The sequence below is a fragment of the Leptosomus discolor genome, chromosome 11 (assembly GCF_034619465.1).
Source record: "Leptosomus discolor isolate bLepDis1 chromosome 11, bLepDis1.hap2, whole genome shotgun sequence".
Taxonomy (NCBI): Eukaryota; Metazoa; Chordata; class Aves; order Leptosomiformes; family Leptosomidae; genus Leptosomus; species Leptosomus discolor.
The window spans coordinates 1,789,065-1,816,037 of record NC_141401.1 but is presented as its reverse complement, the minus strand read 5'-3'; the positions used below and the strand labels follow the sequence as shown (position 1 = coordinate 1,816,037).

The following is a 26,973-nucleotide window of genomic DNA, read 5'->3' as shown; positions in this document are numbered from 1 at the left end:
GTTTTCCACGTTTCCAGCCAAGCCAATGCAAAAGAGCCAAGTCTGTCCGTGCAGGTGTGAGCACGGAGGAGGGGTGTTTGCAAAAGGACGGGGTGACCCACCGTGGGGTGTCTGCATCCCCACCCCTGGCGCAGAAGGGACCTGCAGGTGCTCAATGGGGCTGCAACCCCCTTCCTACCTGGTCCACCACGAATTCGGTCAGGAGCAGGAGGCGGTTGCCCGCCCGGGTGGCCACGGGGACGGTGAGCTTGATGGTCACCCCCTCCACGGGGAAGAAGCCCAGGTTCTGCAACTGCGAGGGCAGAGGATGGGGATGTGCCCGGGGTGCTGGTGTCCCGCGGGACGGGGACAAGCAGGGTGACCGTGGCACATCCCACCTCCGGGGCAGCACGTGAGGGGGGTCCCTCAGCCGGTTTAAAACCCCCTCCTTACCTTGAAGGTGCAGTGAAACGGGGGGCCGATGCTGTCGTATCTCTCCAGGGAGCTGTTCGACCTGATTTCGTAGTAGTCCAGGCTCGACGCCCTGTCGTGACGAAGGAGGACGCGTCGCGAGGTGGGTTCGGAACAAACCGAGCACGAAGCAGCCCCCTGCCCAGCTGCCCCCAGCCCCTCCACAGGCACATGCCCCAGGGAGAGGGCTTTCAGCCTGTCTGGCCCCGTTTCGGATGGAAAACATCGCCTGGCTCCACCTCGTGCAAAAAAAAGAAGACGAGGGATTTTCACGCTATTCTGCTTCTGCAGTATTTTCCCTTTCTTTCTAGAATTTTTCTTGCCTTTTTAATATAATAGAGACATCCAAGGCCCTGGTCAGCAGGATGAATGTCACGTATAAATCTTGGAAGGTAAATAACATCTCTGTTTCGCAGCTGCAGAGGAAGGGAAGGAGCCAGGAGCATCCGACGGGTGCCCATGGGGGCCCGGCTGGCAGCGCCTGCGATGGGCTGCGTGCTCGCCGGTGCCATGACACATGGGCACGTGGCCCAAAAACCCCCAAACCCTTTGAAATTATTTCCCCACAAAGTGCCCAAATTTGAATTTTTTGGTGCTGTTTCTTTTCCTCCAAGTTCTCCCTTCTCCCATAAGGATGATTCTGATACTAGTTAAACTGAGAATCCCCCCAGCTCCCCGTACATTCCAAGTATTAAAGTGGTTTTATTTTCAGTGCCCGGCTGCCTCTAGTGTAAAAAAAAATTAAATGACTGAAGGTCTTACAAATCTGCTAAGAATTACAACAAGTGGTGCCAGGGAATGTGCTTCTGGGGTCCACGTTTTTCCTTATAATCAGGTTAATAAATTATCATCTGTGCCGTAGCTCCCTGCTCTCCTTGGACCGGGGACGCTCTCTGCTTCAGTGACTGCTGATGCCCAAACCCTTCCACACACACATCCCTCAGCTGAGCTTCTGGTGAGGTGATTTTTGAGTGGGATGGCTGCCAGCCCAGACACCAGCTAGTAACACGTGTTATGGACATTATTACCTACAATAAGTACATTTTTCCCCTTAAAAAAGATTGCCCTCACCCCTATTTAATAATACTCGTGTGTTTAAACATTCTGAAAGCGCAGCACCTCGCTGCTCTTTGCTGATTTTTTACAAGGACCCACCAAGCAGGATGCCCCTGATTTTATGGTTCCTTCAGCCCCTTTTCTAAGCGAATTCCCCAAATTAAAGCTCAGTTTGCACCGGGCTCTGTTTGAACGCAGCTCCCCCGGGGCCGGTGCTGGTTTTCCCAATGGGAAAGCCGTGTCCCCCACAAACCCGTGTCCCCTCCCAAAACCCTCACCTGGTGAAGAGCAGGTCAGCTTCGTACTTCAGGTGAAAATTCAGGTGGGCAAAGTTGTCCTCCTTGGTGCTCTCCTTCTCCTCGCTGTCGCTGAAAGAGCAGCGGGGCAAGCGTGGGGTGAGGCAGGAGCCGGCTCCCCTCTTATATTTTGGGGGGGGGTCATAGCAAGCAGGTGGGGAAAGGCTGAACTTTTGCTTTTTGGCCAAAACGTAAAGAAAAGAGATTTTATTTCTGTAACTTTTCTTAGCCCGAGGCCATGAAAGTAGATTATTTGGGGAGAGGTTTCACACCCAGCAGGGCTGAAGCAGTGCAGCAGCCCCAGCGGAGCGAATCCTCGGCCGCTCTCTGCCACCACGACTGATGGAAATGAAAAACATCTTAATGAGATTTCAGCTGGCTGTCGGAACGCTTTACCTGTGCAGGGCGAGTGAGCAAGGAGAATTTTCGCAAAGCTGTTAGGAGATATTTTTCCTGGGAGTATTTGCAGTTGTGAAGGTGAGTAAGAAAGCAGCAGTGCCCGAGACTGTTTCTGCTTAGAGCAGAGGCTGGCAGCAGCCACACAGCCTCCACATACATAGAAAAACGATCGAAATAAATATAGAGAGAAATAAAAATAGGCTGGTTTGTGAATATAAGGCTGCGTGCTATGTAATAACCCATGGCAGCCAGGTTTCCTTGTGGTTGTTCCTGAAGTAAAGCCTCCAGCATCACCTATGGCTAAGGAAGAAAGAAACCCAACGCAAGCAGGCAGCGTCCCATCGACCTCGCAAACACGTGCGAGGGAGAAGGCAACCACTAACCTGCTGGCAATCAAGTGGATCTCCATGCTCTGAAGGAAAATCGACTTGCTGAATTCAAAATCCAGGCGAAAAGCTACCTGCAGAGGTTGGAAACAGATTGGAGAATACATTAGGGGCGGAAAAAAAGCCACCTCTGAGTGCCAGCGAGGAGCGGTGTGGGGGCTCCGTGGGTGAGACCATCCCCCTGATCCCACTGGAAGATGCTGCTGGGCTTTGGGCAGAGCCTCGGCTTTCCAGGGAGAGAAGAGGCCACGCCAGGGATTTGCAGGATTCGCTCTCAGCCCCGCACGCTGCATTTTTTTTGTTGCTCCGAGATGGGAGCAGCAAGCAGCCCCCCCTTTGGAAGAGAAACCCCCCCGGGGGACCTGCAGCGAGAGGCCGCTCGCTCCCATCTGCGGCACGGGGTCGGCTGGCGGGGGAAGGCAGCCGGAGAGAGGCCAACAACAACAAAATGTGATAAATGTCACATCTGCAAGAGCTGTGGCAATGACCTCAAACTGTCTGGGACGGCACAGCTGAGTATAATATTAAAGCTCCTGCTGCTCTCGGGCCAAATTTCCATTTCCAGCTTGTCTTTGTTTTGGCAGGACCTGGACTACCTGATGCCACGCAGATGCATTCTCAGCCCCCGTAGGTCATGGGGAGGCAGGCTGCTGCGCTCTTTGCACAGCCACAGGCATCCGTAGAGGGCTTTTTTTGGGAGCTTTAAAGCCTAGCGAGGTGCCTGGAGCTCATCCATCGTTATCAAGCTTCTGACAAGGAAGGGCTTCAGGCGGATATCGGGGTTGGAAAGATTTTATCTTTAGATCCGACTTGTATCGGCCCTTTTTTTCTCACGAGGGTGCAGGACAGGCAGGTGGAATTTCAGACGGAGCCCCCGTGGCTGCAGAGAGCAGCATCTCCTCACTTTCCCTTCCCCACCTTAATGCTGCACTTAAAGTTTGCCAAGGGCTTTATGGCTTACCAAAAATGATGCCCACTGGACCTGGTCTTATGCCAGGTGCTGGGAACCGCTGCGGTTTGGAGGATGCCACCAGCCCGAGGGGGCTTGGGCAGACTCGGAGGAGGGTCTGGAGGGACCCTGGGTGTTCAGAGCAAGGAAAAACTCTCAGGCAGGGAAGGGTGCCCCATGCTGTGAGGAAGGAGCTCGGGGAAGTTCCCTTCGGTGTTTTGAAGCCAGCATTAAATTGCTCCAAAGGACTGGAGTCAGATTCTTTGACTCGGAGGAGGTGGGTTTGATTTTGGTGCTCTCCTAGCATCAAGGCGGTGTCCTAACCATCCTGGCACCCCAAACGTGTCTTTCAAACAGCAGCAACGGACAGAGGGAAGGGAAGAAAACAAATATTGATCTTTAAAAATCCTGTTCAAAGCTGCCCAGCCCAAAGACGGAGGGATGCGGCCCCATGGCTGTGCCAGGGACGGTGGGCTCCTGGCCCCTGGGTGAAGCCTCACTTGGGCAGCAGGGAATAGCTTTACCTTGGCCTTGGCTCGGAAGAACGGGTAGCTCACGTTGCACACTTTCTTATTGGGGTGCTTGTCTTCAGTCATGCAGTCGATGTTGATGTCCGTGTCGTCCTAAAATGGGACGCGAAGTGCCCATGATACCAACCACGAGCCCCCTGACCTGGCTCTTTGTGAAAGCGGCAACACCCCCCCCCAGGACTCCAAACAGGCTTTAACTTTCGTAAACCAAACCAACCAACCAGCCCACCCCGCTTGCTGCAGGCTGGGAATCCTTCCCATGCAGTGGAATTTCTAGGGCCACTCCTGGAGAGCGGCATGTCTAGCAAGCAACTTCCAGCTTTCTGCTTTAAATCCTCTTTAGAAATTTATCTACAGCGGGGAATGAATGAACCCGATTATTCTTGGCGCTATAATTAGGAAGAAGAATATTCTTCTGTGATGAGGATTCAAAGGGAAGCATCAAGAGATAATGTGAGCTATTATTTCGCATGGTCACCAGCTAAGAAGTAATATTTAATTTCCTTGTCTCAACTATTACGTTCCTGCTGCTTGAACACCTTCCAGCTCACCAGCCAGGCTGGGGGAGCTCCTGCCCATCGCAAAGCCCAAGCGCAGGCTGGGGTGGGATGGGACACCCACCCTGCTCTGATGAGCTATCCCAGTTTTTGGCCCTGTGTTAGACCCCGCAAGGGTCTCAGCTCAAGCTGCTGCCACTGGGCAAGTCCTACCCAGGAGATGAACCATCCCAGCACCACAGGGAAAGTGCCTTGACAGCCGTCAGCAATGCCCCAGAGGTGTCTCCCACTCTTCTGCTGAGATGATGGTCTTTGTGGGGCCACAGCTACTTTTTATTTGGGTCTCTATGCGGCCTCTGACACAAAAAAACGTCCCCTCCTGTTGGCAATTTGCTTATTTGTAAGGATTGGCAGCTAGGAACCCGTTGGCAGCGATGCTTCTGTAACCAGCTACAAATATTTCCTGCAACCGCTGCTGTGCGGTGCATTTGTTACTGAGTGTTGTAGGGTGTCCCGCCCCCCCCCCCCCCCCCCCCTTAATTTGGAGTAATCTCTCAGAAAAATGCATTTTTCTTATTTTGTGGGCAACGTGCCCCACAATTTTCCCTTGGCACAGCACGTAGGAAAACAAACGCAGGACATGGGATCTGCGGGCGGGTATGAAGTCATTGGGGGGGGATGAGGGGAGGGCTCAGCAGCATCAGCATATTTCCCAAACCTCGCTGGGGAAAGGGAGGAGTCGCACCGAGCCTGAGCGAGTGGTGGTGGGTAAAAATATTGGGGAGGGTGGGAGCGGATGGGGCACGACGGGCTCATCCAGGGGGCAGCCGTAGAGCAGCGGCTCGATGCTGAGCTGTGGCCACGTTCCCATTATCAGCCCATACTTCCAGGAGCTATAGCTCAGCTGCAAAAATTCATCCCTGACGGGAACTTGGCCATGCGCAGCAAGTATTTTTAAACTATTGGAGTAGAAAAATAAAGAGGGAGATAATTTCATCTGCATTTGACCTTCTTTCAGGCTCTTAAAATTCGAACGTTTTTGTATTTCCAAAATAAAGAGCTGAAAGGGCTGTAAGTGCTTAGAAACTAAGCCCATAAACATGCCTGATTTATGAGGGATGGAGACGTTTTTGGGCTCTGGTTTAGGACACAGCTTTCTCATCCGGCTGGGATTAAAAGCGCCTCTGGAAAGCCCTGGATTTCCCCCCCTGGCAGCCTCACCTTGGGGATCAAGCTGGCGAACTGGAGGTTTCTGGAGAAGGAGACGTTGAGGACCGTGCTGTAGGCGTTTTCGCCTCGGTTCTCCAGCGCCGCCTCCACGGCCACCCTCCTCCGGCTGCTCTCGATGACGAAGACGGAGGTGTCGAAGGAGAGGGTGAAGGCTGAGCAGTCCGGCGGCGCCCGCCGCAGCGCCCGCCGGCAGTACTCCCTGCAAGAGGAGGGCAGCGGGGCCGGTCAGCCCTGCCCGTGGCACCGCGCCACGACCCAGCCCCGGGGTTTTGGTCTTCGTAGGGCAGTGCGAGGAAAAACCCCGCTCTCCCTCCGTTGTGCTGCGGGAGGAGGAATGGCAATTTCCTCCTGTGGACCATTGTGGTGCTTGGGATTTTTGGTCAACGGTGCCTAGCTGTCTCAAACCCAGTTCGGAGCTCTTAGTACCGCTGGGATGTAAGGAAAAAAAAAAAAAATAGATCCCATACCATTAGCAAAAGTTAAAGCTGGAGTTTAGATTCAGCCTGGCCGAGATCTCTTTCCCGGCAAGTTTACCAGCACGGACACTGCAACGGCAGCAGCAGCTGCTTTTGAGGACTTTGAGGTGTTTGGGCATTTATTTTTTTTAATGAAAAATAAAATAAAATTAAAAAAAAGAAGAGAAAATTGCAGGACGGTGCAACCTTCAGAGCCACCTGATGGCCGGACAACCAGGGTGCCGGTTTGAAGGAATATCTCTATTCCAACAAGTCACCTCGGCAGAAATCACCTCTGTCTCGGCTGCTCTTCTACAGCACAATCCAGTGCCCACTGATGCTGTTGGGAGAGCTCCACAGGCTTCAGGAGGAACCAAATTAATAGGACTGATGCCCCGTAGACCACAGCACCTGCCCATGGTTATTTGTAGGACTCCAGCCGCAAAGATCCGTGTGTAATCCCTACCTACAGCTCACTTCAACCTCTGGCAGCGCAGCCCAGCCCAGCCAGGGGCCCCAGACCCCCTCCTGGTCGAGCCCCAGGTCGCAGCCTCAGAGCCAAGAGCTTTACAGGAGACACAGAGCAATCAATGCTGAATTATAGGATACAAGAAATCCCCAGCTAGCAGTGCTGGCCATGAGCTTGGTTCGGAGCTCACTGCTGTCGACAGGAGGCGGAGGTTCGGGCTCCTGTGCTCCTAGATAACCTTTAAAAGCTCTTTAAGCACTGAGATGTAGCCTATAATTATTTCTGCTGCATGAGTCAAGCCTGTAACTGCCAAGTGGGTAATGCCAGCCTTGTATTTATTCCCCCCCCCTGTTATTTACTGATTTGTCTCCCTGGGGCTCATCACCATGGCATCAAATATTAGTCGTTTTGTGGATTCCCTGGAAAACCGCAGATTCATTCCAGACAGGGAGCAGGCAGAGGCTCAGAGAGCACCTCATGGTGGTGGTGGATGAAGGACCAGTTGCCATGCCAGAATCTATGGAGCACGGGTTGGGGCTGGGTTTTGCAGCCCCCCCCTCCCCCCCCCCCCCCCCCCCCCCCCCCCCCGGTTTGTGATACTGGTTGGGAGGATGCTCTGAGCGACCTACTCACATGGCACTGGGCACATCGCTCCTGGCATCCAGGACCAGATCAGGGACGCAGTGCTCATCCTCATTGCACCCGTTCCAGAAAGGGACCTGAGGGGGATGACAACAGCAGCTCGGTGAGGATTCATGCCCCAGGTTGTCCTGGGCCACGGGTGGTGACCCCAGGCTGCAGCGAACGCCCAACGTATTGCTGTCATGGGAGGGATCAGGGATTACAGCCCCAAGATAAAGAAGCAGATGTTACATCCAGAGATAAATCTGCTGACCAAATGCTTGATAAAAAGCACCCTGGGAGGTCGGTGCTGCTACCTACCGAGACCTTGAGCGAGGTAGGCCAGCCATCATCCAGCATGGGGCCGTTCTCAGGGTGCTCCAGCTCGTAGTCGATGGAGAACGTCACCGGCTTCACGTAGTCAGCTGTGTCCTGCAGCAGGCAGAGAGCATCGTTGAGAAGGACAGGGCTCCTGCTCGTGGAGGGGCAGCAAGGTAAGGCAGAGCTGCAGGCGCGTGTGGTTATTTTATGACATAAAAGCTTTGCCATCTCGTATACTTGGTGTGTCACCATCAGGTCTCTCCAGCTACCCCTTACCTAGGGACAGGGACAACCCCAGCTCAGCGGTGCTGCTCGACAGCCGTCCACACGTACGTGGCTGATAGCGCTGGAGACGTTTCACCTGCTGCACCGAGGTGGGTGCTCCAGGGGGGACTGTCCCCAGGGGGGACAGAGCTGTCCTGCACCCCTTACCCAGGGCTCATCCGGCCGGTAACAAAGCTGCACCTTTCCTGCAGCTCCCTGAGCTCTTCCCATGCCTTGCCCCAGCTGCAGCGTTAGATGCTCTGAAGCGAGATGCTTCTTGGGCTAAATCACAAGCTCCGTCTCAAGCTCCAGATTCAAATTTCCCAGAAGTTCACGGCGGTTCAGGCCAGGGCTTGGGGCCGGGCCAGTCTGGCAGCTCGGCCCTCCCTGGCCTCCGCAATATTCTCATCATTCACTGGGAATGTTTGATTTTGGCCAGGTTTGTGCATCAGCTGTTCCCTGCGAGCGGTGCAGAGGGTTTCACTGGCTCCTGCACCCAGCGAAGGGGCAGCCTAATGGTTAGAGGGGTGCAGAGAGCGAGAGCACTGGGAACTGGCACGGAGATACTTGGTTCCCAATGGAAAAAAAAAAAAGTTTTCACCAATTTTGGAGCAGGAGGACCAGCCTGACCCGGGCAACAGGAGTGCACGCCCTCCCCGAGGGCACGGCAAGCAGCTCGTGGAAAGGAGCGCAGCGCAAGCTGGGGCTGCAATGAAGTCAGCGCTCGGGGGACCCAGCATCTGCCGCGCGCCGGCAGCTCCATCCCCGACCACATCAAACCCAGCGTGAAGCAATCCAGACGCCGGGATGAAGCTTATTTCCAGCCCCACGAAGCCATCGAGGCTCTTCCAACCACGTCCCAGCGCATGGCTGGTTTGCACGAGGTGGAGAGCATCCCCCCTGCCGCGGGGGTTGGTAGAAGAGGAGGCCCCGGCCTCGAAGCTCCTTCACGCTCACCAAGACGTGGAACTGGAGCCTGTCGCAGTGCTCCTGCCCGGCGAGAAGCTCCAGCCCCTTCTGCGTGTGCCGCTCTCCGCTCTCGTCCAGGTGAGCCCGCGGCGTGTACCTGCGCTCGTCGATGGTGGCGTTGTACCGCAGCGCTGGAAGGAGAGCGGCGCCGTCAGGGCTTCTCCCCGGGGTGATGCTCACCGCACAGCCACCCCGGGGTCGAAGGATGGGCTTTTGTGCCCACTCAAACCCCTATTGCCCCGCTGGGAGGAGCGTGGCAGGGAGGGGAAAACTGGGAAAAAATCAGCTTTTAGTTAGCGTTGCCCGTTTCTAAGAGTCATTTTTGTTTTGGGCAAAGCATCCACTCTCTAGGTCAAACGAGGGAATTTAAAAATGCATTATTACAAGACACTGCGTAAAATCTGTGCTGGATATATAATTATTCGCCTCATATATTCACATGCTGGCCTGTACCAGTCCTGGAGGTGGTGCACCCTGGAGCAATCTCCCCTCCTAGATGCTTTACTGGAGATCATTTGCTTCCCGCAGTGCTGCCGAAAAGGAATGGGAGGTCCCCAACCCAGCACCAAGCAGGGTGGGATTTGCACCCACTGCACCAGTGCGATGCAAGACGTGCGTAAGCAAAGAGCGGCCGTCAGCCCCCAGCACGCACTGTCCACGGGGTGGCTCTTCTGGGTAGAAATAAGTGTAAAATTAAATATACAAAGGAAAGCCCACTCAGCTTTTTATCCTGCAAGCTCCGCAAAGACAGCAGTGAGGAGGAAAACACCGGATTTGATCGTACAAATCAAAATTCTTGCTCTAGGGGATGGGAGTTATCCTTTTTGGCTTCACTCGGGACCCAATTTTCCCTTGAAAGCGTTTGCTGCCGGGTTGCAGGGGGCCGAGCTGCTATCACTCGCCCCCCCCAGCTCCAGCTGAGTCACGGGCATCCGCCGGGTAGACTCAGGGTCACGGCAACGTGCAAGGGTTTAGCAGCAGAGCTGGCCAATAACTTCACAGAGATTCCGCGAGATATTAGGGAAACATGCACATATGGTCGGCAGATGTGTCGTGCCCCTGCAGCGGGGAGGATGGATGAGCTCTGCGGGACACGGTCCGGGCACGTCCTCTCCTGTCCCTCCGGCCAGTGAGGTGGGGGTGACATCCCTGTCATACGTACCACGGCCAGGCAAGCTGCGGGAGGGCTTGGCCTTGGAGTGTAGGTGAGAGAAGAGGTTAAACGCGGGTGAGGTTGTACCCTCGGGGCGCTTCTTGGCGCTGCGCGATGGCACTGCTACATCAGCCAAGACGGGGACAAATTTGTGGGGAAAAAGGAATGTGGTGGGTGGCAACACGCACGCCTCCAGACATGCCAAGCTCCTGGATGGTTTCCCTTGGCAGAAGCCGGGTGGTCCCTTGGGGCTGGAGACCCGAACAACGCACGAGCTGGGGATGTCGCAACACGAGCGGCAGCGCCGCTTACCCACGCTGGCCGCCTGGAAGTGAGCCGAGAGGAAGACAGCGGTGAAGCAGACGAAGGCCGACATGCAGGTGGCATCCTTCCCGTTCCTCTTGCAGTCCTTGGTGAAGATATTGATTTTGGAGGGCTCGAAGCGGATGCTGGCGTTGATCTGGACCACGCTGCGGGACCTGCGGGACAAGCAAGGGATGAGAGACGTGCTGCGGCACGGGGTGCCCGCACGCATCTGCGGTGTCCTCCAAAGGCCTCCCCCACCTCCAGATTCGCCCTTTTCACCATTTTTCTCACTATCAAGGCGACGTTGAGGAAGACCAAAGGCCACCACAGCGTGCTGCTCTACTCTCAGCTCATCTGTGTAGCATCTGAAGAATAAAATCTCACGCATATATTTGCCTCCTGCTTATGCCAGTGGAGTAGGTCAGCACCAAAAGCAGGATTTGGCCCCTTGAGTGCACACAGCACTTCCCAAGGCAGACCCCAGGGTGTCCCATCTCTGCTGGACGCAGCTGCTCCATCCTAACAGCTTCAAGGGACTTCCCAAACATTAATCAATATTTGAAAACATTAAATTGTTCTTATTAAAGAAGACCAGGGGGCTGCCTGGGCAAATCACCACAAATCAATCAGCTGGTTTGAAACTCCTGGGGAACAAATGATGAAATTCAAAAGCAACCCTGACATTCTTCTAGGGCCCAACAGCATTGAAATCCCACGGCCCTGTCGGGCAGGGGGTCATTATTGTGGGAAAGATGGGTCAGATTGTTGGGAGATCAGTTTTCCCCCAAAAAATGTCAGCATATTGCGATGAGCTTCGGTCAGAGGCGAGTGTAAACGAGATCCAGCTAACCACAACAGCACGGCGTTCCCTAGAGAGCCGACGGCCAAGTCTACCAGCCCGTCTTCGTTCAGGTCCAGCTGTCCGTGGATGCTGCATCCAAAATACATCAGGCCTGGTGCGAGGTCCGCAGCTGCTATCCGCTGAAAAGCAAAGGGGAGAGTCTAAGCTGGTTGCCAGCAGGAGCATCGCTGCCTGCAAAGGAGGGGTTTGCCACTGGCGACCTCCCCCACGCTACTGAAGATGCCCCTTTCCAAGCGATGGCACCCAACATAATTTTCCAGGGAACGAGAGCCGTTTCTCTTCGGAGATGCCATACCACAAACGTGAGAAATATTTTATCTACAGCAATCCCTTGCATCGAGTGCTGAGCATTGCCCCTAATTTCAAGCGTGTTTTCCTTACATTATGCTTGTTTTGCCTCAGACGCCTCACGAGAGAAAACACCTGGCAACACTAATTAACAGTCCAACACTGCGTGTGAATTTATTGTGCTGAACCAGTCTTTAAAATGGGCACAAATGACAATTATTCCGATGAAGGATGAGGACAACGGAAGCAGCCGGGAGCCGTACCTGCTTGTACTTCTTCAGGACAGCCTCTTTGAAGCCAAGGAAGATGTATATCGCTCCTTGGTGCTCGTCCTCCAAAGGTGCCCCAACAACAAGGTCGTTGTAGGAGTCCTGGTTGAGGTCAGGCACGGCGGCGATGCAGGAGCCGAAGCGGGAGTTCTGGTAGCTCGGCAGATCGGCGAGGGCACCGCTGGAAACGAAGTGGTTCTGCCAGGCCAGCCAAGAAGAAAAGACCAAAAAAAAAATTAATAATAATAATAAATCCCGAAACCATCAGCAGCAAGCTTGGCAAGAGCAGAAACCCCTCAAAGGCAGGCGAACAAGATGCAGCGATGTGTGAGCTAATTCTTTAAGGAAGGAGGTGACAGGCCTCCTGGGGCTGCAGGACTCTCTGCTGATCATGTCCTTGGGGAGGGCTGAGCCCTGCACCAGTCCCAAGCCTGCTTTGCCTTCCTTTTATAGCAACCCATGTAAATAATTGCATTAAAAAGTTGGTTTTTATGGGCGGGATATGGATCCTGCAGCCTTGGATGTAGAGCGTGACCTGCTTGCTGCCCCGCGTGCCCCCAGAGCCTGGTGGATTTGGCTCAGAAACTGCATTTTGAGTCAGATTTGAAGGCGGCAGGAAAGCTGGTCCTGCCCCAGAGCGCTGCCGGTGGAGGGACTGACCTTGCTGCTCCCCACAACCCTGTGCCTGCCCCAGCCTCTAGGCACGAGGGTTCCCTTGGAGGAAATGGTTTTGGGGAAGGCAAAGTGGACGGAGACTGTTTCTCCAGAGAGACACCCATGTTGCAAAGACCTCCACCTTGCACCTCTGGGCATCACCACCCCGGGACTGGGAATTTCGCCCAGCTGGGAGCAGCGAAACCTTGAGATGAGGCAGCTCCACTCCAGCACAGGCTGGACTCCCTTTGCTGACAGCGAGCAAAGCCCTTGGGATTGTTTATAAATGAGGAAAAGAGACAAATCCTCCTCTGGTCTTGCAGCAGCCGCAACAGCGAGGCGCTGCCAAGCTCTGTTGCCTTCGGGCAGGGCTGCCATGCCCTGTGATGTTTGATGGAAGCTGGCGGGTGAGCACAGCCCCCGGGGAGGGGACACAGCTCCCGTGGTGCCCCCAGCTCGCCCTGTGGTGCTGTTACGTACCTCCCGCAGGGTGTAGACGTAGACCTTCCCCCTCTCCCTGCCCTCGCTGAAGTACATGGGGGCTCCCACCAGCAAAACGTCGGTGACGCCGTCGCCGTTGACGTCGAGGGAGCTGATCTCGCTGCCGTAGTAGGAGCCGATCTGGAGGAGACAGAGGAGGGGGTGGGAGCGGTGCTCCTGGCACGCAAGGGCACTGCCACCCTCCCCGGCGCTTCGTACCAAGCCCTGTCCCTGCTACAGCCACGTGGTTCGGAGCTGCGGGTGCAGCAACAGCCAGGGCATCCACAGCCGAGCCGTTTAAACAGGACAATTTGCCAAATGAAGAGGGGGGGGGAAGGATTGATGGAGGAGCACGCGCGCCATGCGGCGAAACCCACGCGGCAAAACCCACGCGGCATCCTTGGCAGCGCGTGCCCCGGCGTTACCTGCTCTCCCTTCAGCGCCTGGTGGATGGTGAGGTTTCGGTTGTTGTGCATGCTGAAGATGATGACTTTCCCGGTGTGGTTGAACCGGGGTGCTCCCGCGACGTAAATCCGCTCGTGCTTGGTGGATATGACGGAGGAGACGGTGTAACCTGGAAAGGAGAGGGCGGGTGCGGGGTGAGCACGGCCGAGCAGCTCCCTGCCTGCTCCCAACCGCTGCCCCAGTGATCTGTTTTCCATTAGCCCCCAGCTGCTGACACAACTCTGGCCACCTCCCAGCTTGGGAAGCTCGAAACGCAGATTTCTTCAAAGATAAAGCCATTCAAATAAACCCCAGCGCCCTGACCTTGGGCTTTGAGCCGCCTGCTGAGGTCCTACCTACACCCCGAGCAGCGCAGCTGGGCCGAGAGTTTTGGCACCGCCTAACGCAGCCGTCAACCCCCCTGCAAAACCCTTCTTCCATCGAAGGCGAGTCCAATTTTGGGCCTGATGAGTGTTTTACTTCACGGCTCACATCAAGTCAAACAAACACTAGCAAGGTGCGCGCGTGCCGGGGGGCTGCGGTGCGCGCTGCGCTGCTCCTTCGAGACCCCCGTGTCCGAAACCAGGCGTGAAAGACTTCGCTGACACTTGATGTTAACACTCACAGTCCAATAAAAGGCACGAATCCATCAAGAGTGTTGCTCATGAGTCCTTGTGGAAATAACCCCGTGTAAGCGAATGACCCTGAGCAACCCCGCTTTCCGACCCAGACGGGTTAGTTTCTGCGCTGGGATCACCGACACCACGCGTCGCACGCTGGGCTGCGGCATTTGCCCGGGGTTGGAGATGGGCTTATAAAGGAATATAACTCTTGGGCTGCAAAAATCTTGTTTTTCGAACCCAGCTCCAGGTTCCTGCATGTTCAGAATCGGTTTTAAATGCTATTTAAATTATTAGAAGCTCAAAGCGTGGCCGGCCATGAAGCTAGACCAGATCACTTGGGGTTACATCCAGTTGAATTTTGAGTAGCTCCAGGGATTTTGGGGGTTTACGGACCCCTTTCCCTGGGTGTTGGCCTCACCTGGTGTCTCTGTTTCCTGAAATATTCCCCTCCTGGTGGGATATTCCTAAGCCAAGCATCAGCTTTGAAACCCCCAGGTCCCAGCGCCGGGCGACCCGAGCTGCTCTGCCGCAGGATGCGCCACCGTTCCCTTAATATTTCTGGATTTCATACTCCAGGCAATGGGAAACACAGAGCCCAGCTGGGCTCCTACATACTGTTGTGGGTACCCCTTGCACAGCCAAAGCTGTCCCTGCTCCAGATGCTGGCAGCTGAGCCCGGGGGACACTCTGCTGCCACCCCAAGAGATGACCCGCATGTCCAGGGGCTGTTTGTGTCCCCAGCGGAGGGAAGAGCCCTGACACGCAGGCAGGTGACCCTGCAGCATCCCACCCCGCTCTCTGCCGCGGGCGGCTCAGCCTGGCACGCACATCTCCGGAGAGAGGCTTCATTTTGCAACCTAGGCTGATATTTTTTTTTTTACTCCGGAGCTTCAACAGCCGCACATGGAACGGATTAACCCAGCAGGTATTTCCTCCCTAGGCATGAAATTTCATCAGGGCTTTTTAAGCCATTCCAGTAAGCGCTGTGGATGAACTGGGCTGGCCGGTGTCTGAGCTGCTCCTGCATTTCAATCCCTTTCGGGCTGCACATCGTGGTTGACACTGGACTCTTCCCAGGTGAGGATGCTCACGTACGCTGCAGCCCTGAGCAAGGGGCAACGCGGGTCTCGCACCGGTGGGAGCTCGCAAACACCCAGGCACTGTACCACCTACACTGGGAACGCTGGCTGCGATTAGTCATTTGAGAAATATGTTGTTCTTCCTATTACTAAGTGTAAAATCATGAATCCAGCCCTGGCAGCAGAGCCTCGTTTGGCTTTCTTACCTAAATACGCTCCGTGATTTTTCAGCTCCTCCGGGAACTCCTGGAGATAAGATTCCCGCAGGGGAATGACCTTCCCGCTGCTGGTTTCCTTCAGGACGGCTCCGTTCCAGTCGTAAGCCCCCACCGCCCCCAGCAAGATCCCGTCCTGTGGGGGAACAGGAGTAGTTTGAGGGTATTTCTTGTCGAGCGGAGACAAGTCTCCAGATGGTCAAAATTGATTCACGCTGCTGCTGAGATGGACAAGGGAACCCGGTGGGCTGGTTTTGAGCGAGAACAAAAATGGGGGGGTCCCTAAAAGCCCAGCTCCTAGACTATATGTTATTGGAGGCTGCAGAGTGCAGAAGAGAACAAAAGCAAATGATCCCTCCCAGAAATTACACGTTTTACAGAAAAGTAGAAGAATCTGACAAATGGAAAAGTAAAAATCTTAAAAAAAAACCAGAAAAAAAAAATCAATCAAACCGTTCTCCAAAGCACACCTCGAAAGATGGAGGTTTTTAAAGATGCTAGAATGACATTTCCACCCCATTCATATCTTTTCAGCGTGCTTTTTCCTCCCCAGGGAAACCCCGAGCAGAAATCCCTGCTGGCTTTTCGCTCGGACCTGCCGACCTGCAGAGCCCGTGGAGCAGAAGGGGACTGACCATCCTCAGCACCCCACCAGCGACAAGCGCCCTCCTCCGTGGCACATCCCGGCACGCCCTTGCCAAGAGCTCGTGGCATCGGGAGGAGCTGCTGCAGGCTGCTCCTACGGAAGGCACTGGTCTCCCAGCATCCCCCTTCCCCACAGGATAATCCAGCACCACTGGCATTTTCTCCCTTAACGCTCGTGTTAGCAAATTATCTTCATGATTAATGATTTCCCCCAAATACCCATCTCCCCACCTGCAGCAGCTGGTGATGATAAAAAGCACGGGGTGCCTGCTTGCACAGGCAGGAGCGAAAAAACCCTCCACATTTACTCTCTTACTTCCACAACATGCGATGAAAATCCAGTCTGGGACATTTCCAGGCCAAAGGAGATTTCATTCTTGTTGGTTCCTTAAAGAACAAAAGAAAGGGAATTTGTATTTAACAGAGAGCTTTGCTTTCCTGGAGGGGCTGAGCGGTGCCTTGGTGGGTTGGGGTGGGATGGGCACCCACCTCTACCCCCACCTGGAGCACAAAGGACCTCAGTTGCCACAAACGAACTTCTTTCTCCCTAAATCACCACAATTACACAAACTTATGCTGCTATTGGGTACTAGGAGCTCTGCTGCGGTGCGGTGCTCTCCTTTCCCAGCTGCGAGATCACTCAAAAATGTGAATTTAAAGGATTTTGCTTCATAATAGCAATTGGGTGACGCTTCTCACCCAGGGAAACTTTCTTCCGCCAAGGTAACTGGCAGACTAGTGGGGAGTTTGTGAGCTGGTTTGATAAAAATTCCCCCGGATCCTGAGATATTTAATTTTCAGTGAAAGCCCTTCATCTTTTGTTTCAATTCTTCATCCCAGGATGCACTTTTCCTATGAAATTCAGATAAATTTAGTTTTGGAGACCGACAAACTTGTCACAAGGCGGACAGAAGCGCTGTCATTTAGAACAAAAATATTTCCTGATATTTAATTTCAGCCAAAACCCCATAAACCCCCACATTATTCCCATAACTCTGCCATGTCTGCCGCCCCGGGGAGTCCCTGGCAGGCGGTGTGTGGTTTTTGCCTGTTTATAGCCCAGCTGGGTTTGAGTGGAGTTTGATGGGTGAGAAAGATGCTGACACCCATGCCAGATTTCAAAGGTTTGCTATAAATGACAGAGCCACGACAGCTCTGCAAATAAGGCTTGCAAGAACGAGGGGTGTCCTTTGGAGGAGAAGGGGTCTGTGCTCCTGGTGCTTGAGGGATGAAAACCACTCAAAATAAAGATGTTTCTTTGTACGTGAAGATATTCCAAGTAGGATTTGAGGTTCTGTATCAAGCAGATATTAGGGAAACCCCCAGGGTGACCTCAGCAAACAGAGGACGGCCAGCAGCCACCCGCTGCAACCTGGCCCGCTGGGACGGGTCAGGGAGGAGCATCACTCACCTTCCAAGCTAAATATCCTTTCCCCCAGCGCATCCACAATGTCTTTGAGTGCTGCTTCGTCTGTGACGTTAAAGAAATGCTTGTCATCCGGGTCGCTCGCTATGAATTTGATTTCATTCAGAAAGGCTTCGGGATTGATTCCTCTTCTGTTATAATAACCCAATACCTAGGTTTCAAATAGAAACGCGAGACTCAGAGGTTTTCGTGCGAGGGGTAGAGCCCTCCCAAAGCACCCGAGGGGTGTCCGTGCGGAAGGAGCCCCCCAGCCTTGCCAGCTGGCACCCCCTCGCAGGAGCAAACCGAGGAGCAAGGAGCTGCTGTGATTCCTCCCGGCAGCCCAAGCTGGGTCCCCCTCATGCCATTCGGGTGCCCGGCGCCACGCAGGGTCCTGCCTGTCCCTGGTCACGGTGCCTGCTCCAGCAGCCGAACCCAGAGCCGAGCATCCCACCATCTCCAGCAAAAGCAGGACCAGCCACGAGGACCCTTGCCAACGCGCCGTTGCACTGGGGCGCGTGGGGCTTTTGCAGCCGTTCGCTGCCGAAAAGGGGGTGTGTGTCCCCCCCCCGGCACTCACCGCCACCGCGTATCTGGTGACGTTGTCCCTCTCGCTGTCCTCGATCACCTTCTCCAGGTCTGGGCTGTCGTGCGACTCTCCATCTGTGATTACAATCATTACTCTCTTTGCCCCTTTGCGGCCACCTTTCTGAAACGCTTCCGAGCTGCAATTGAAGAGATGCCCTGGGCTGCTCAGCCCCGCCGGGAGGGGTCGCGGCTCCCCCCGCCGAGGCGCCCACCCCATCGCCCACATCGTAAAGCCCCGAGCGGGGTTGGGTGGGCTGCCAGCCCCTGGGGAGGTGCAAGCCGGTGCAGGACCCTCCGTGAAATATGTTAGGACTTGAAAAGGGGATTTTTTCCACCGACGGAAGCGGCTTGTTGCAGGAACCTTGAATTCAGCAAAACGCCCTGAATCTGCAGCAGGAATACTGGTTGGGCCGTGGCAAAAAAGTGCAGGAGCAGGTGCTTGTCCCAGATAACAGAGGAGATGGTTGTACCGAGCTCCCAGGTACCTGTCGGGGCTCTGGGGAAGAGCTACGGTGCCCGGGGCAGAGGTGGGGTCGCGTCTGGGGGCTGGGAGCTCAGATCTGGGTGCTTTCAGAAAGAGGGGATGTTTTCAGAGTCTGCCTCTGCGCCTTCCTTCTGGTCCAGCTGCAACCAAGGACTAAGCGGTTTTGCAAAAAGGATTAATTGAGGACTGAGCCCTTTTGCAAAAGCATTTTTAGCCTGGCGGCATCCCCTGCTTTCTAAGCAGCGAGGAAAAGTGGAGGGGGCGAGAGGGAAGGAAAACAAACGGCGATTTTACGCTGGTTACCAGAAGGAACAGGAAGGTGAGTGATTTTTACCGAGCAAACTCTATCCCATAGGCGGTCCTGGTTTCTGTACCTCCTCTTTGCTCTATGTGACTGGCAGCTGCTACCACATCTTTTACAGACCTGTAGTCATTTAAATGAAACTCGTGGACGACGTCTTCTCCGTACTGAACAACTCCGACCTGGGGATTAAAGGAATGTCACGAAGGACCCCAACAACCCGCCGCGCAGTGAGGGCCTGCGACATAACCAACACGCTTGGTCAACCACACGAAATAACAGCCGCCGGTAAAAACCAGTCACCGTCCCCCCGTTTTCCCTCTGTGACACCATGGATAATGCTCAGTTTTATTTCTCTTCCCTGCCAGCTCTCCCCCATGTGCCGCCACCCCTGCCCTGCTCTAAAGGTTTGGGGTGATGCTGACGCGCTGTGCCCCATTGTGGACCCACGGCGTCTCTAGATGGGACCAACCCGGGGGTTATTTGGGGGATATCCCTGCCCAAATCCCTGCCCAAATCAGCCCATGATAACAAGCAACAAGTTGCCTCAGCACAGGGCAATACTTCTATATTCCCGTATGATTTCACCCTCCCCATGCCTGCTGGGGCTGTGGGGAGCTGCTCCCCCCGTAGCTCATTTAGGGACATTAATGGGAGCACTATTTCCGCGGGCTCGGCTTTCAAAATTTGGCGGCGCCGAATCACAGCGTACTGGCAGGAAAAGGAGGTGGAAAAGGGCCCCGTGAGCACGGCCGGGGGACTCCGCACGACACGGGGGCACGCACGAGTCGTGCGGGGGCTTACTTGTATCTGGCCGGGGCCAATATAAAATTTTTTCAAGATGTTTATCAGGAAGTGCTGAACTTCAACCCAAGGATATATGCTGTTTGATCCATCCAGAACTATGATTATGTCCATGTACGTCTGGCATCCTGTGAGAAATACACAGTGTGTTATTGAAAGGCCTTGGCAACGCTTGCAAAGGGGAGATTTATGGCTTCATCCCCCGCAGTCAGGTACTTGCTCTTACGATTTGTTTGAAAAAAAAAAGTCTTATTTCAATCATTCATAAAGACCTTTGGGCTTCAGCAAGGTAGAAAGAAGCCACAAGCATCCTCTCTGCCGAGAAAAGACCGGATAATTTTCTAAGAATAACACTCGGCAGCATCTTTTCTGATTCAGCTTTGGACCGTTATCCTGTCTAATACAGTTGCGTACTTCAAAGCGTGGCCCGCTGCAGGCAGGATCCGGCCTCCGTTCCTCCCGCAGAGCAATGCTTTCCCCCTGAGTCACTCCTCAGCCCTGCCTGTACTCGCCATAGAACGCAAGCCGGGCATTTCCTCCCCTTCCCATTAAATCCTCAGCGACCAGGCGGCCAAAAACCCCAGCGAGGACCCCAGGGCTCAGCCCAGCGGTACGAGCTGCGAAGGATTTAGGCAGTCGACTGGTTTTCAGTGGGGAAAATTGCTCAGCGTCGTCTCTCTATCATTATATCTCACTTATAACATTATTTAGAAAAGCTGCAGGAAACGCTGAATTTTCCAGTGACAGATATTTATCCGTTCCCTTTTCACCCGCTGCAGGCATTTATGGGTTAGTGCGTCCGTGGAGACACACACGTGTCAATCCATCACTGCGATCCTCAGCTGCGTGCCACCGTCTCGCCCCCCTGCTCACCCCTGGACCCAGGGAAAGGAGCTGACCCTCTGCATCCCATTTGCTAAATGATAACTGCTCGTTAACCACCTTCTCCCTAAAAAAAAAAACAATTACCCTTTGCAGCGAGGGCTAAAAGCATCTCCTGGCTATGAAGAGGGCAGTGACACCAAGAATTTGGTGGTGGGCTCTGTCTTTACCGCTCTGCCACCCAAAAGTCCCACTTTCCTGTGCTCTGCTCTACGTGAGAATCGATCGACACCAAACGGGTGATGGAGCTGGGACATCGCACCCTGTGCCCAGATGGAGCAAGGAGCTTCTGGGAGCAGGACAGGCTTCTGCAATTTCTTACCACCTACAGGAAAGCCAGGAAGCTTATTTCATACCTCAAAATAAAAGCACGTAGCCGAATTTACAAATTTGGGCCAAAAGATTCAGCTTTCAGTCAATGAGCGCTTTGTTTTGTGTGGCCAAGTTCTGAATTCTTTCCCTATTTTGCCTTCCTAGCTGTGCTGATAAAATATTCTGGATGCTTTTATTTCTGGTTTTGGAAGAATAAGGTGTTTTTTGTCTTCCCCGGGTGTCAGTCAAAAGGAAAATGTTTACCAGATGTCTGTGTACGTAACCCCCTTTGAATCACTTCCCTGCAACCATTTCCTCTGCTCTCTTGCCTTCGCTTAAACACTGACATCGCTTTGTTTTCTCAATGGGACCGAAGCGATTAGGGAACAGAAACTGCCTCTGACTTCAAAGGCGGGGTTAGAGCCGCCGGGCAGATTGTTTCTCGTACTCTGCAGAGCCGGAGCCACCGTCTTGGAGAACCTGAAGTTGGAGTTGACCCGGGAGCACATGCCCGTGGTGTAGTAGGAGCTCCCGCACTCGTGGGACCAGAGAGGGCTGCAAGCCTGGAGGTGGGGGGGGGAAAAAGTCAAGAATCAGGGATGGGTTTTAAAACTTGCCACTATTTGATTGCTGCTTTGCGAGGCTGTCCTCCCCTTTGGCATCTTTCCCCCCATGGCAGGGGAGGGTTCTGAGCCCCATGGTGCACGCAGCGTAGACACAAATACACAGAAAGGTGTATTGGCCTGCCTTTACGTGCTTACACGCCTGTGTCTGGTTTCTGCATGCCCCTGCACGCTGCTGGGCACGCACCCCGCCGAGACCTCCCGGCGCAGGGAGGAGGCCAGGCTGTGCCGAAACCCCCCAGTTCCTCACCAGAAAGCTGTTGTCCTTGGGGTTGGTAGCCAGGCTGAGGCCGAGGCGCATGTTGTCCTTCCGCTCGGAGACGTTGGAGAGCGTTACCCGTCCTTCGGAGAGAGGATGCGGTTAGGGACAGCTGCCGGGCAGGGATGCTGGGCACCCAGCCCGCGTCCCCCTGGTGCTCCCCGGCATCTCTGGAGCAAGAGGGAACCAGCTGAGCGCCGGAGGAGAGCTGTCTCTGCCTGCAGACACTGCAGACTTTGTGCTCCTGCTTTTGTTTTTTTTTTTGGAAGCCGTTGTCAAGATAAGAATTGGGGTTTTTTCCTTAGGTGCCACAACCAAGAAAGAGAAAAATCTTCCAGGGAATGAAGCTGCGAGTCAGAGATGGCATCTCTTACGTAGCCAGGCTTTAGGAAGAAACCCCTCTGAGCCGCTCTAGCGTCTTATCTTTTATTGCTGGGCCAGCAGGCGTTTAGTGGCTGATTTATCTTTGTGCGTTGCTTTTGTTTCCCATGTCACAGCTCAGAAACTGGGAGCGGCCCCGGGGCAGCCCTGTCTTTCTGTGGATGCCAATATCATTTAGCTGTGACACCAACGCTGCCTAATCCAGCCATTCCTCCACCTCTGGGGGCAACACAGCTCTCTGCGACCCATGGTAACCCCCCTCTGCTGCTTTGCCTGAGAACCAAACGGAGAAGGGGGAAATTAGTGGTAAAACTGGGGGTGGGGGGGTTGGTTTCATTGCCTGTGGCCTTTGGAAGTTTCTTGCTGAGGTTTAAGTTGAGAGGAGGCTCAGAAACTGAGATCCACAACCCAGAGCTTGAAGGGGCTCAGCCTGATGCTGAGCAGCTTCCAACAAGCCCTCGCTTCTCCCCCCGCGGACCAGCCGGCCGCAGCCCCGGCTCTCATCCGTGCACCCCAAGCTGGTTCCCCCACCGCTGGCTGCATCCACGCTGCAGCAAAGCCAGGGAAAAAGGGGCTTTAGCCCACGTTCTGAATCCTCCAGGGTGCCGGCTGCAGGTGCTGGCACCCCGCGGTCCTGCTCTGGTACCCAAGGTACCCTTGTGAGGGAGCAGGATGGTCCCCGCCAGCTCCTGCACCCGCTGCCCGCTTGGCGTGGGAAGGGCAGGGGCAGAGCCCTGGCCCCACGGCGGCTCCTGCTTCTCCATGCCATGGTCCTCTCTGCTGCACGGTCGCTGTCAGCTTGGCACCCCCCCGCCCCCGGGCAGCTCCACGTCTGGTTTTACTCAAACGGCCTCAGTGGGTTGTGCTAACTAGACAAGTTAATTGGGAAAAAAAATAAAATGGGATGTGCTCATGGAGCTGATCTTTTTGCTTGAAACTCGTTTCCAATGGAAAAAAAAAGATTGCTTTTTAGCAAGATTTAAATTTACACACACAAGAATTTATTTCCTTGAAGAATCTTAATGTTCTCATAGCAAATAATGAAAAAAAAAAAAAAAAAAAGGAAAAAAGAAAACAATGTTTAAAAAAAATAAAAGCTTTGGAGCCAATCAATCAAATATTGCAGATGAGCCAAAGTTCCTCGTCTCTTATCAGCTCTGGTAGAAACCCAGGATAGTTCAGATTCATAATGATGAAAAATAAAGTGAGAACAGCTGCTCCAGCTGCACCAGCGTTAAAAAATCCCAGCCCTTGCCCCCAAATCCCAGTGATGCTCCTCAGGACCATGAGAAAATCCCCGGCTCTCACGTTTCCCGCTGAGACAGGAACATGCCCGTTGGGTGTCCCACTTTGGGCAGCCAAGGGGACTTGTCCCCCCTGTGCCTTGCGCTGCCCCAGCCCAGGGAGGGCGCGCCCCGCTCTCGCGACAGCGTGCTGTCGGCACAGTCGGTGCTGCGCCAGCCTGAGGAACCCCAAGAAAGAGCTGGCTCGCTCGCTCCACCCGGGGAGATGGGATTGGGATGTCTGCGGGACCAGAGCGCCCGTGGGGTCTCTCCTCCTGCGACAGCAGTGATGGGGCCTGGGGGTGGTGGGGCTGGGTGATAATTCCCCAAATCTCAAAGCCGTGGGGGCAGGCTGGATGCTGGGAGCAAAACTTGCCTGTGCCCAGGGAACAGGCTGCGGTGGGCACATCGCCTGAGCATCCCCTGGAAAGGGAACGCAGATACCACCATGTGCAGGCAGGTGGGACCATTATCCGTTGATAAGTCTATCCTGATCATTTAATAACCAGTTTAAGCTATGTTAAATAAATAACTTTTTTACTTTATTCCGATTCGCTTGGTTTTACCCTGACGTTGCTTAAAGCTCCGCACCAGGACTAACGTGAACACCTGAAATAATTCCTCATCTAAAAATCCTACTAAAACACGCAATCCTCACGCTTTTGGGGACAACCTGGGCAACACAACAGGGCGCATCTTTACAGACCAAAGCCATGGTAAAAAGCACCATGTTAAAAACACCCAGTCCCCCTCGCTGCCCCGCGGGTGTGCGGTACCTAGGTTGAGTTTGGTGCAGTTGCTGTGGGTGTCGCTGGTCACTGGGCACTTGTAGACATCTCCCGTCTTCTGCTGGCCGTTGGTTTCGTAGGGAGCTCCCACCACCAGCCTGCAGGAAAGAAGGATCCATCAGCGCCCGGAGGGTGGACGGGAGATGTGGAACCACTGCTGGAGCAGAACCTCCCCCCAGGAAAAAGGATTCCCCAGCCCAACCCGGTTCGTGGTTCAGGAGGTGTCAGGAGAGGGTCCCTTGCTGGGGGGATGACGTTGTTCCCCCGGCCTGCCCCAGTGCAAGCAGCAAAAGCATTATTTCGACTTCCCCTCCCCACGACAGCAGGCAGCCATAAGCTGGGGACAATGACTCACTGCTGCTTGGAAGTGATGCCCATCGGATGCAACGGGGCTGGATGAATGCCTGGCAGCGAGCGAGGGCTGCAAAACCATCTGATGGCGCGGGAAGGAGCGAGGGTCCCCCTGTCACCACCTCAGCTCACGGCTGGCACCGTCACCAGAGCCTTCAGCATCCATCTGAGGCCCTGTGGTGGGCACTACTGGCCCCGGGAAGAGGGGAATGGAGGTGTCCCCTCTCATCACTGCTTCAGCTAGGAACCTCTTCCTGCCAGGATTGTCTTCAGGGCATGGATGTGTAGGAAGGGGTTCTGCTTAGCGATACCCAAAGGAACAACAAGGAGCTGGTATAGCAGTGATGGCAACTCACACTGGAATCCACGGGGAATTTTCCCACACTAAAAGGCTGAAAAAGTGGATTTCCAAGAGTTTTGCTCCAACCTGGGGTTGTTCCTTTAGGAGCAGCCCAGAGCTGTGCGTTAGGATCCCCAGCTCAGTGGTGGGTGAGGACATTGGGCATCTCTCTGTTAAGAGGAGCTGTTAAAAACACAGGCACCCACCGAGGGTGCAGGCCTTCAGGATGGATCTGGGACATTGCAAGCATTTTTCTCACTTTTTCTCGTGGACTTGACCAGAATAGTACAAAACAGCAAACCAAAGGAAAAGGAGAGCAGGACTTGAGGAATTTGGCCATTCCTTCCAGGCTAGTTCAAAAATACTCTGAACCACGAGTTATTGGCGTCTTCTGCTCCCAATGTGTTAGCCCAAAATAAATCTGCTCCATCGCTTTTCTGCTTTCAAAATCCTATCGGTGGATGCAACCACCCGAGTCCGGATCACCAGATAAACAGGACCTCTTTTGTTCTGCACCACCCTACCCAGCAGCTGGCAAAGCCACCGTCCCCGGCACAGATGTTCCCTGTTAGACCAGAAATGGTCATTTTTATTTTTTTTTTAAATGCTGCTTCTACAAAGACACTAAACATTCTTTTATTCCATCGCTGTAAAACGGAATTGCTCACCAAATTAAAAGCTCCAAAATCTAAGCAGCGTTTAAGGATTCTCATGGAAATACTTCTTGTCTTACAGCTTCGTTGCTAACAAGGAGATTAATTAGGGGAAAATAATAACCATCTGGAGCCATCCTCAGCAGCATTCAGAAGCTCAGGGAAGTCTGGTACCTTCTCCCTGACCTGTCCAAAGAGTTTGCTCGTGTCCCTCTGCCTCTGCCGCGCTATCGATGCCTGTTTGCTCATGGTCACAGAAGGGGGGGAAGGGGGAAGATGTGGAATGTAGTGAAAGGATGTGGGAAAGGGAGAGAAAAAGACCTTGAAGGTGAAAAGAAAGGAAAGTTGGGACACCCCAGAAGATGATGTTGTCATTTTTTAATTCTTAATTCCCAAAGAAGAATTCAACACACACGGGATTTAGCGCAAACTTCTCAGAGCAGCTCCACCTTTATGTGCCCCCCCATTAACTAATATTCATTTATTAATATTATCACAGTACCCACCGATAAATATTCCCGAACACCAGCAGTTGTTAGGGTGAAACGTCTCTTTCCAATGCGAGACGATGACGAGGGCAAACGACCCATTCCCCCGATTCCCCAGCCCTATGTCAGGGCTGGAAGCTCAAATATTTACAGACGCTGCCATGAATGCAAAGGGGTTGTGAAGCTCATGAAACCAGAATTTTTGTCTCCCAAAGACAATGGCATTGTTTTCCCTTTTCGGTTAGATTGAAGTGATTAATTAGCTGAAGCTGTCAAATTCTCACGGAAACTTGGCAGCTCGGGAAAAGGCTTTTCCAGCTGTTTGAAAGGTGCTGGTTGCAGGGATGCTGTAAGTGTTCCCCGCAGCCGGCTGTCAGGGACTCTGCTCTACTCACCAGCTCACAGGTTGCTCCCAAACCTCTTCCTTTACTTTGTGGTTTGTCAACCTGTGCTCTAAATGTTTTCTTTTTTTCCTTAAAAATATCCCAAATCCAATTGGAGCGTCCTGGCGCAGCGGGGAGCCATCCCCTGCTCTGTCCCAGCTCTCCCCACGCACCCTTGGGTCACCCCAAATCCCCCCCTCGTGCTCCCTGGAGGGCTGCAATCCCCCCCCCCCCCCCCCCCTTGCCCAGCCACGGCCTGATGCTAAACAAGCAAAGCCCTCTGCAAAGAGCGCCCTTGCGTCACGGCTTGGCTAATAAATGAAGCTTTAAAAGAAAATAAGAACCAAACAAGCCCGCCCTCGCCTTCCTTTTCATGTGCTCCTTATGGGGAAAACAAAAGCAAAAAAAAAGAAAAAAAGGGATTAAATGTGAAAAGCGCAGACTGCTCAGAGCAACATGTCTGAGGACATATTTTTAACTTTCATCCTGGGGGGAAAAAGAAAAAAAAAAAAAAAATAAAGAAAAAAGGAAACCCAGGCTGTTGGTGGAAATACCGGAGGAGCTTCTGCTCTGCCTGGGCAGTGTGGGGAGTGGAAACTCATCCTCAGCCTTGCCAGCAAAGCACCCGTGCTGGGTCCCTCTTCCCGGTGTCCTGCCCGGGCTGGGAACGGGATGGCTGTGTCCGTCACTGCAGGCTGGGCAAGCCTCGTGGCAAACACCAAAATGCATCAAGCTCCA

At 53.8% G+C, this 26,973-nt stretch overlaps 1 protein-coding gene across 2 annotated transcripts in view; it reads right to left on the bottom strand.

The window, feature by feature from the left end:
• The window catches only part of ITGA11 (integrin subunit alpha 11), a 45,467-nt gene that overhangs the window by 2,392 nt on the left and 16,102 nt on the right, over positions 1–26,973 (bottom strand). The window contains exons 3-26 of one of the 2 annotated variants that reach the window (XM_086471382.1): positions 24,009–24,118; positions 21,560–21,651; positions 21,135–21,249; positions 19,493–19,620; positions 18,722–18,870; positions 17,896–18,040; positions 17,322–17,487; positions 16,227–16,297; positions 15,257–15,401; positions 13,330–13,478; positions 12,905–13,045; positions 12,306–12,308; positions 11,765–11,968; positions 11,202–11,332; positions 10,358–10,524; positions 8,881–9,023; positions 7,660–7,770; positions 7,351–7,436; positions 5,785–5,992; positions 4,061–4,159; positions 2,585–2,661; positions 1,785–1,874; positions 433–523; positions 180–292 (exon numbers count right to left, since the gene is read on the bottom strand). In XM_086471382.1, coding sequence (XP_086327508.1) covers positions 180–292; positions 433–523; positions 1,785–1,874; positions 2,585–2,661; positions 4,061–4,159; positions 5,785–5,992; positions 7,351–7,436; positions 7,660–7,770; positions 8,881–9,023; positions 10,358–10,524; positions 11,202–11,332; positions 11,765–11,968; positions 12,306–12,308; positions 12,905–13,045; positions 13,330–13,478; positions 15,257–15,401; positions 16,227–16,297; positions 17,322–17,487; positions 17,896–18,040; positions 18,722–18,870; positions 19,493–19,620; positions 21,135–21,249; positions 21,560–21,651; positions 24,009–24,118 — 2,934 coding nt within the window. Of the gene's footprint in view, positions 1–178; positions 293–432; positions 524–1,784; positions 1,875–2,584; positions 2,662–4,060; positions 4,160–5,784; positions 5,993–7,350; positions 7,437–7,659; positions 7,771–8,880; positions 9,024–10,357; positions 10,525–11,201; positions 11,333–11,764; positions 11,969–12,305; positions 12,309–12,904; positions 13,046–13,329; positions 13,479–15,256; positions 15,402–16,226; positions 16,298–17,321; positions 17,488–17,895; positions 18,041–18,721; positions 18,871–19,492; positions 19,621–21,134; positions 21,250–21,559; positions 21,652–24,008; positions 24,119–26,973 lie in introns of both variants that reach the window. The other variant, XM_009954854.2, reaches the window with a different exon arrangement.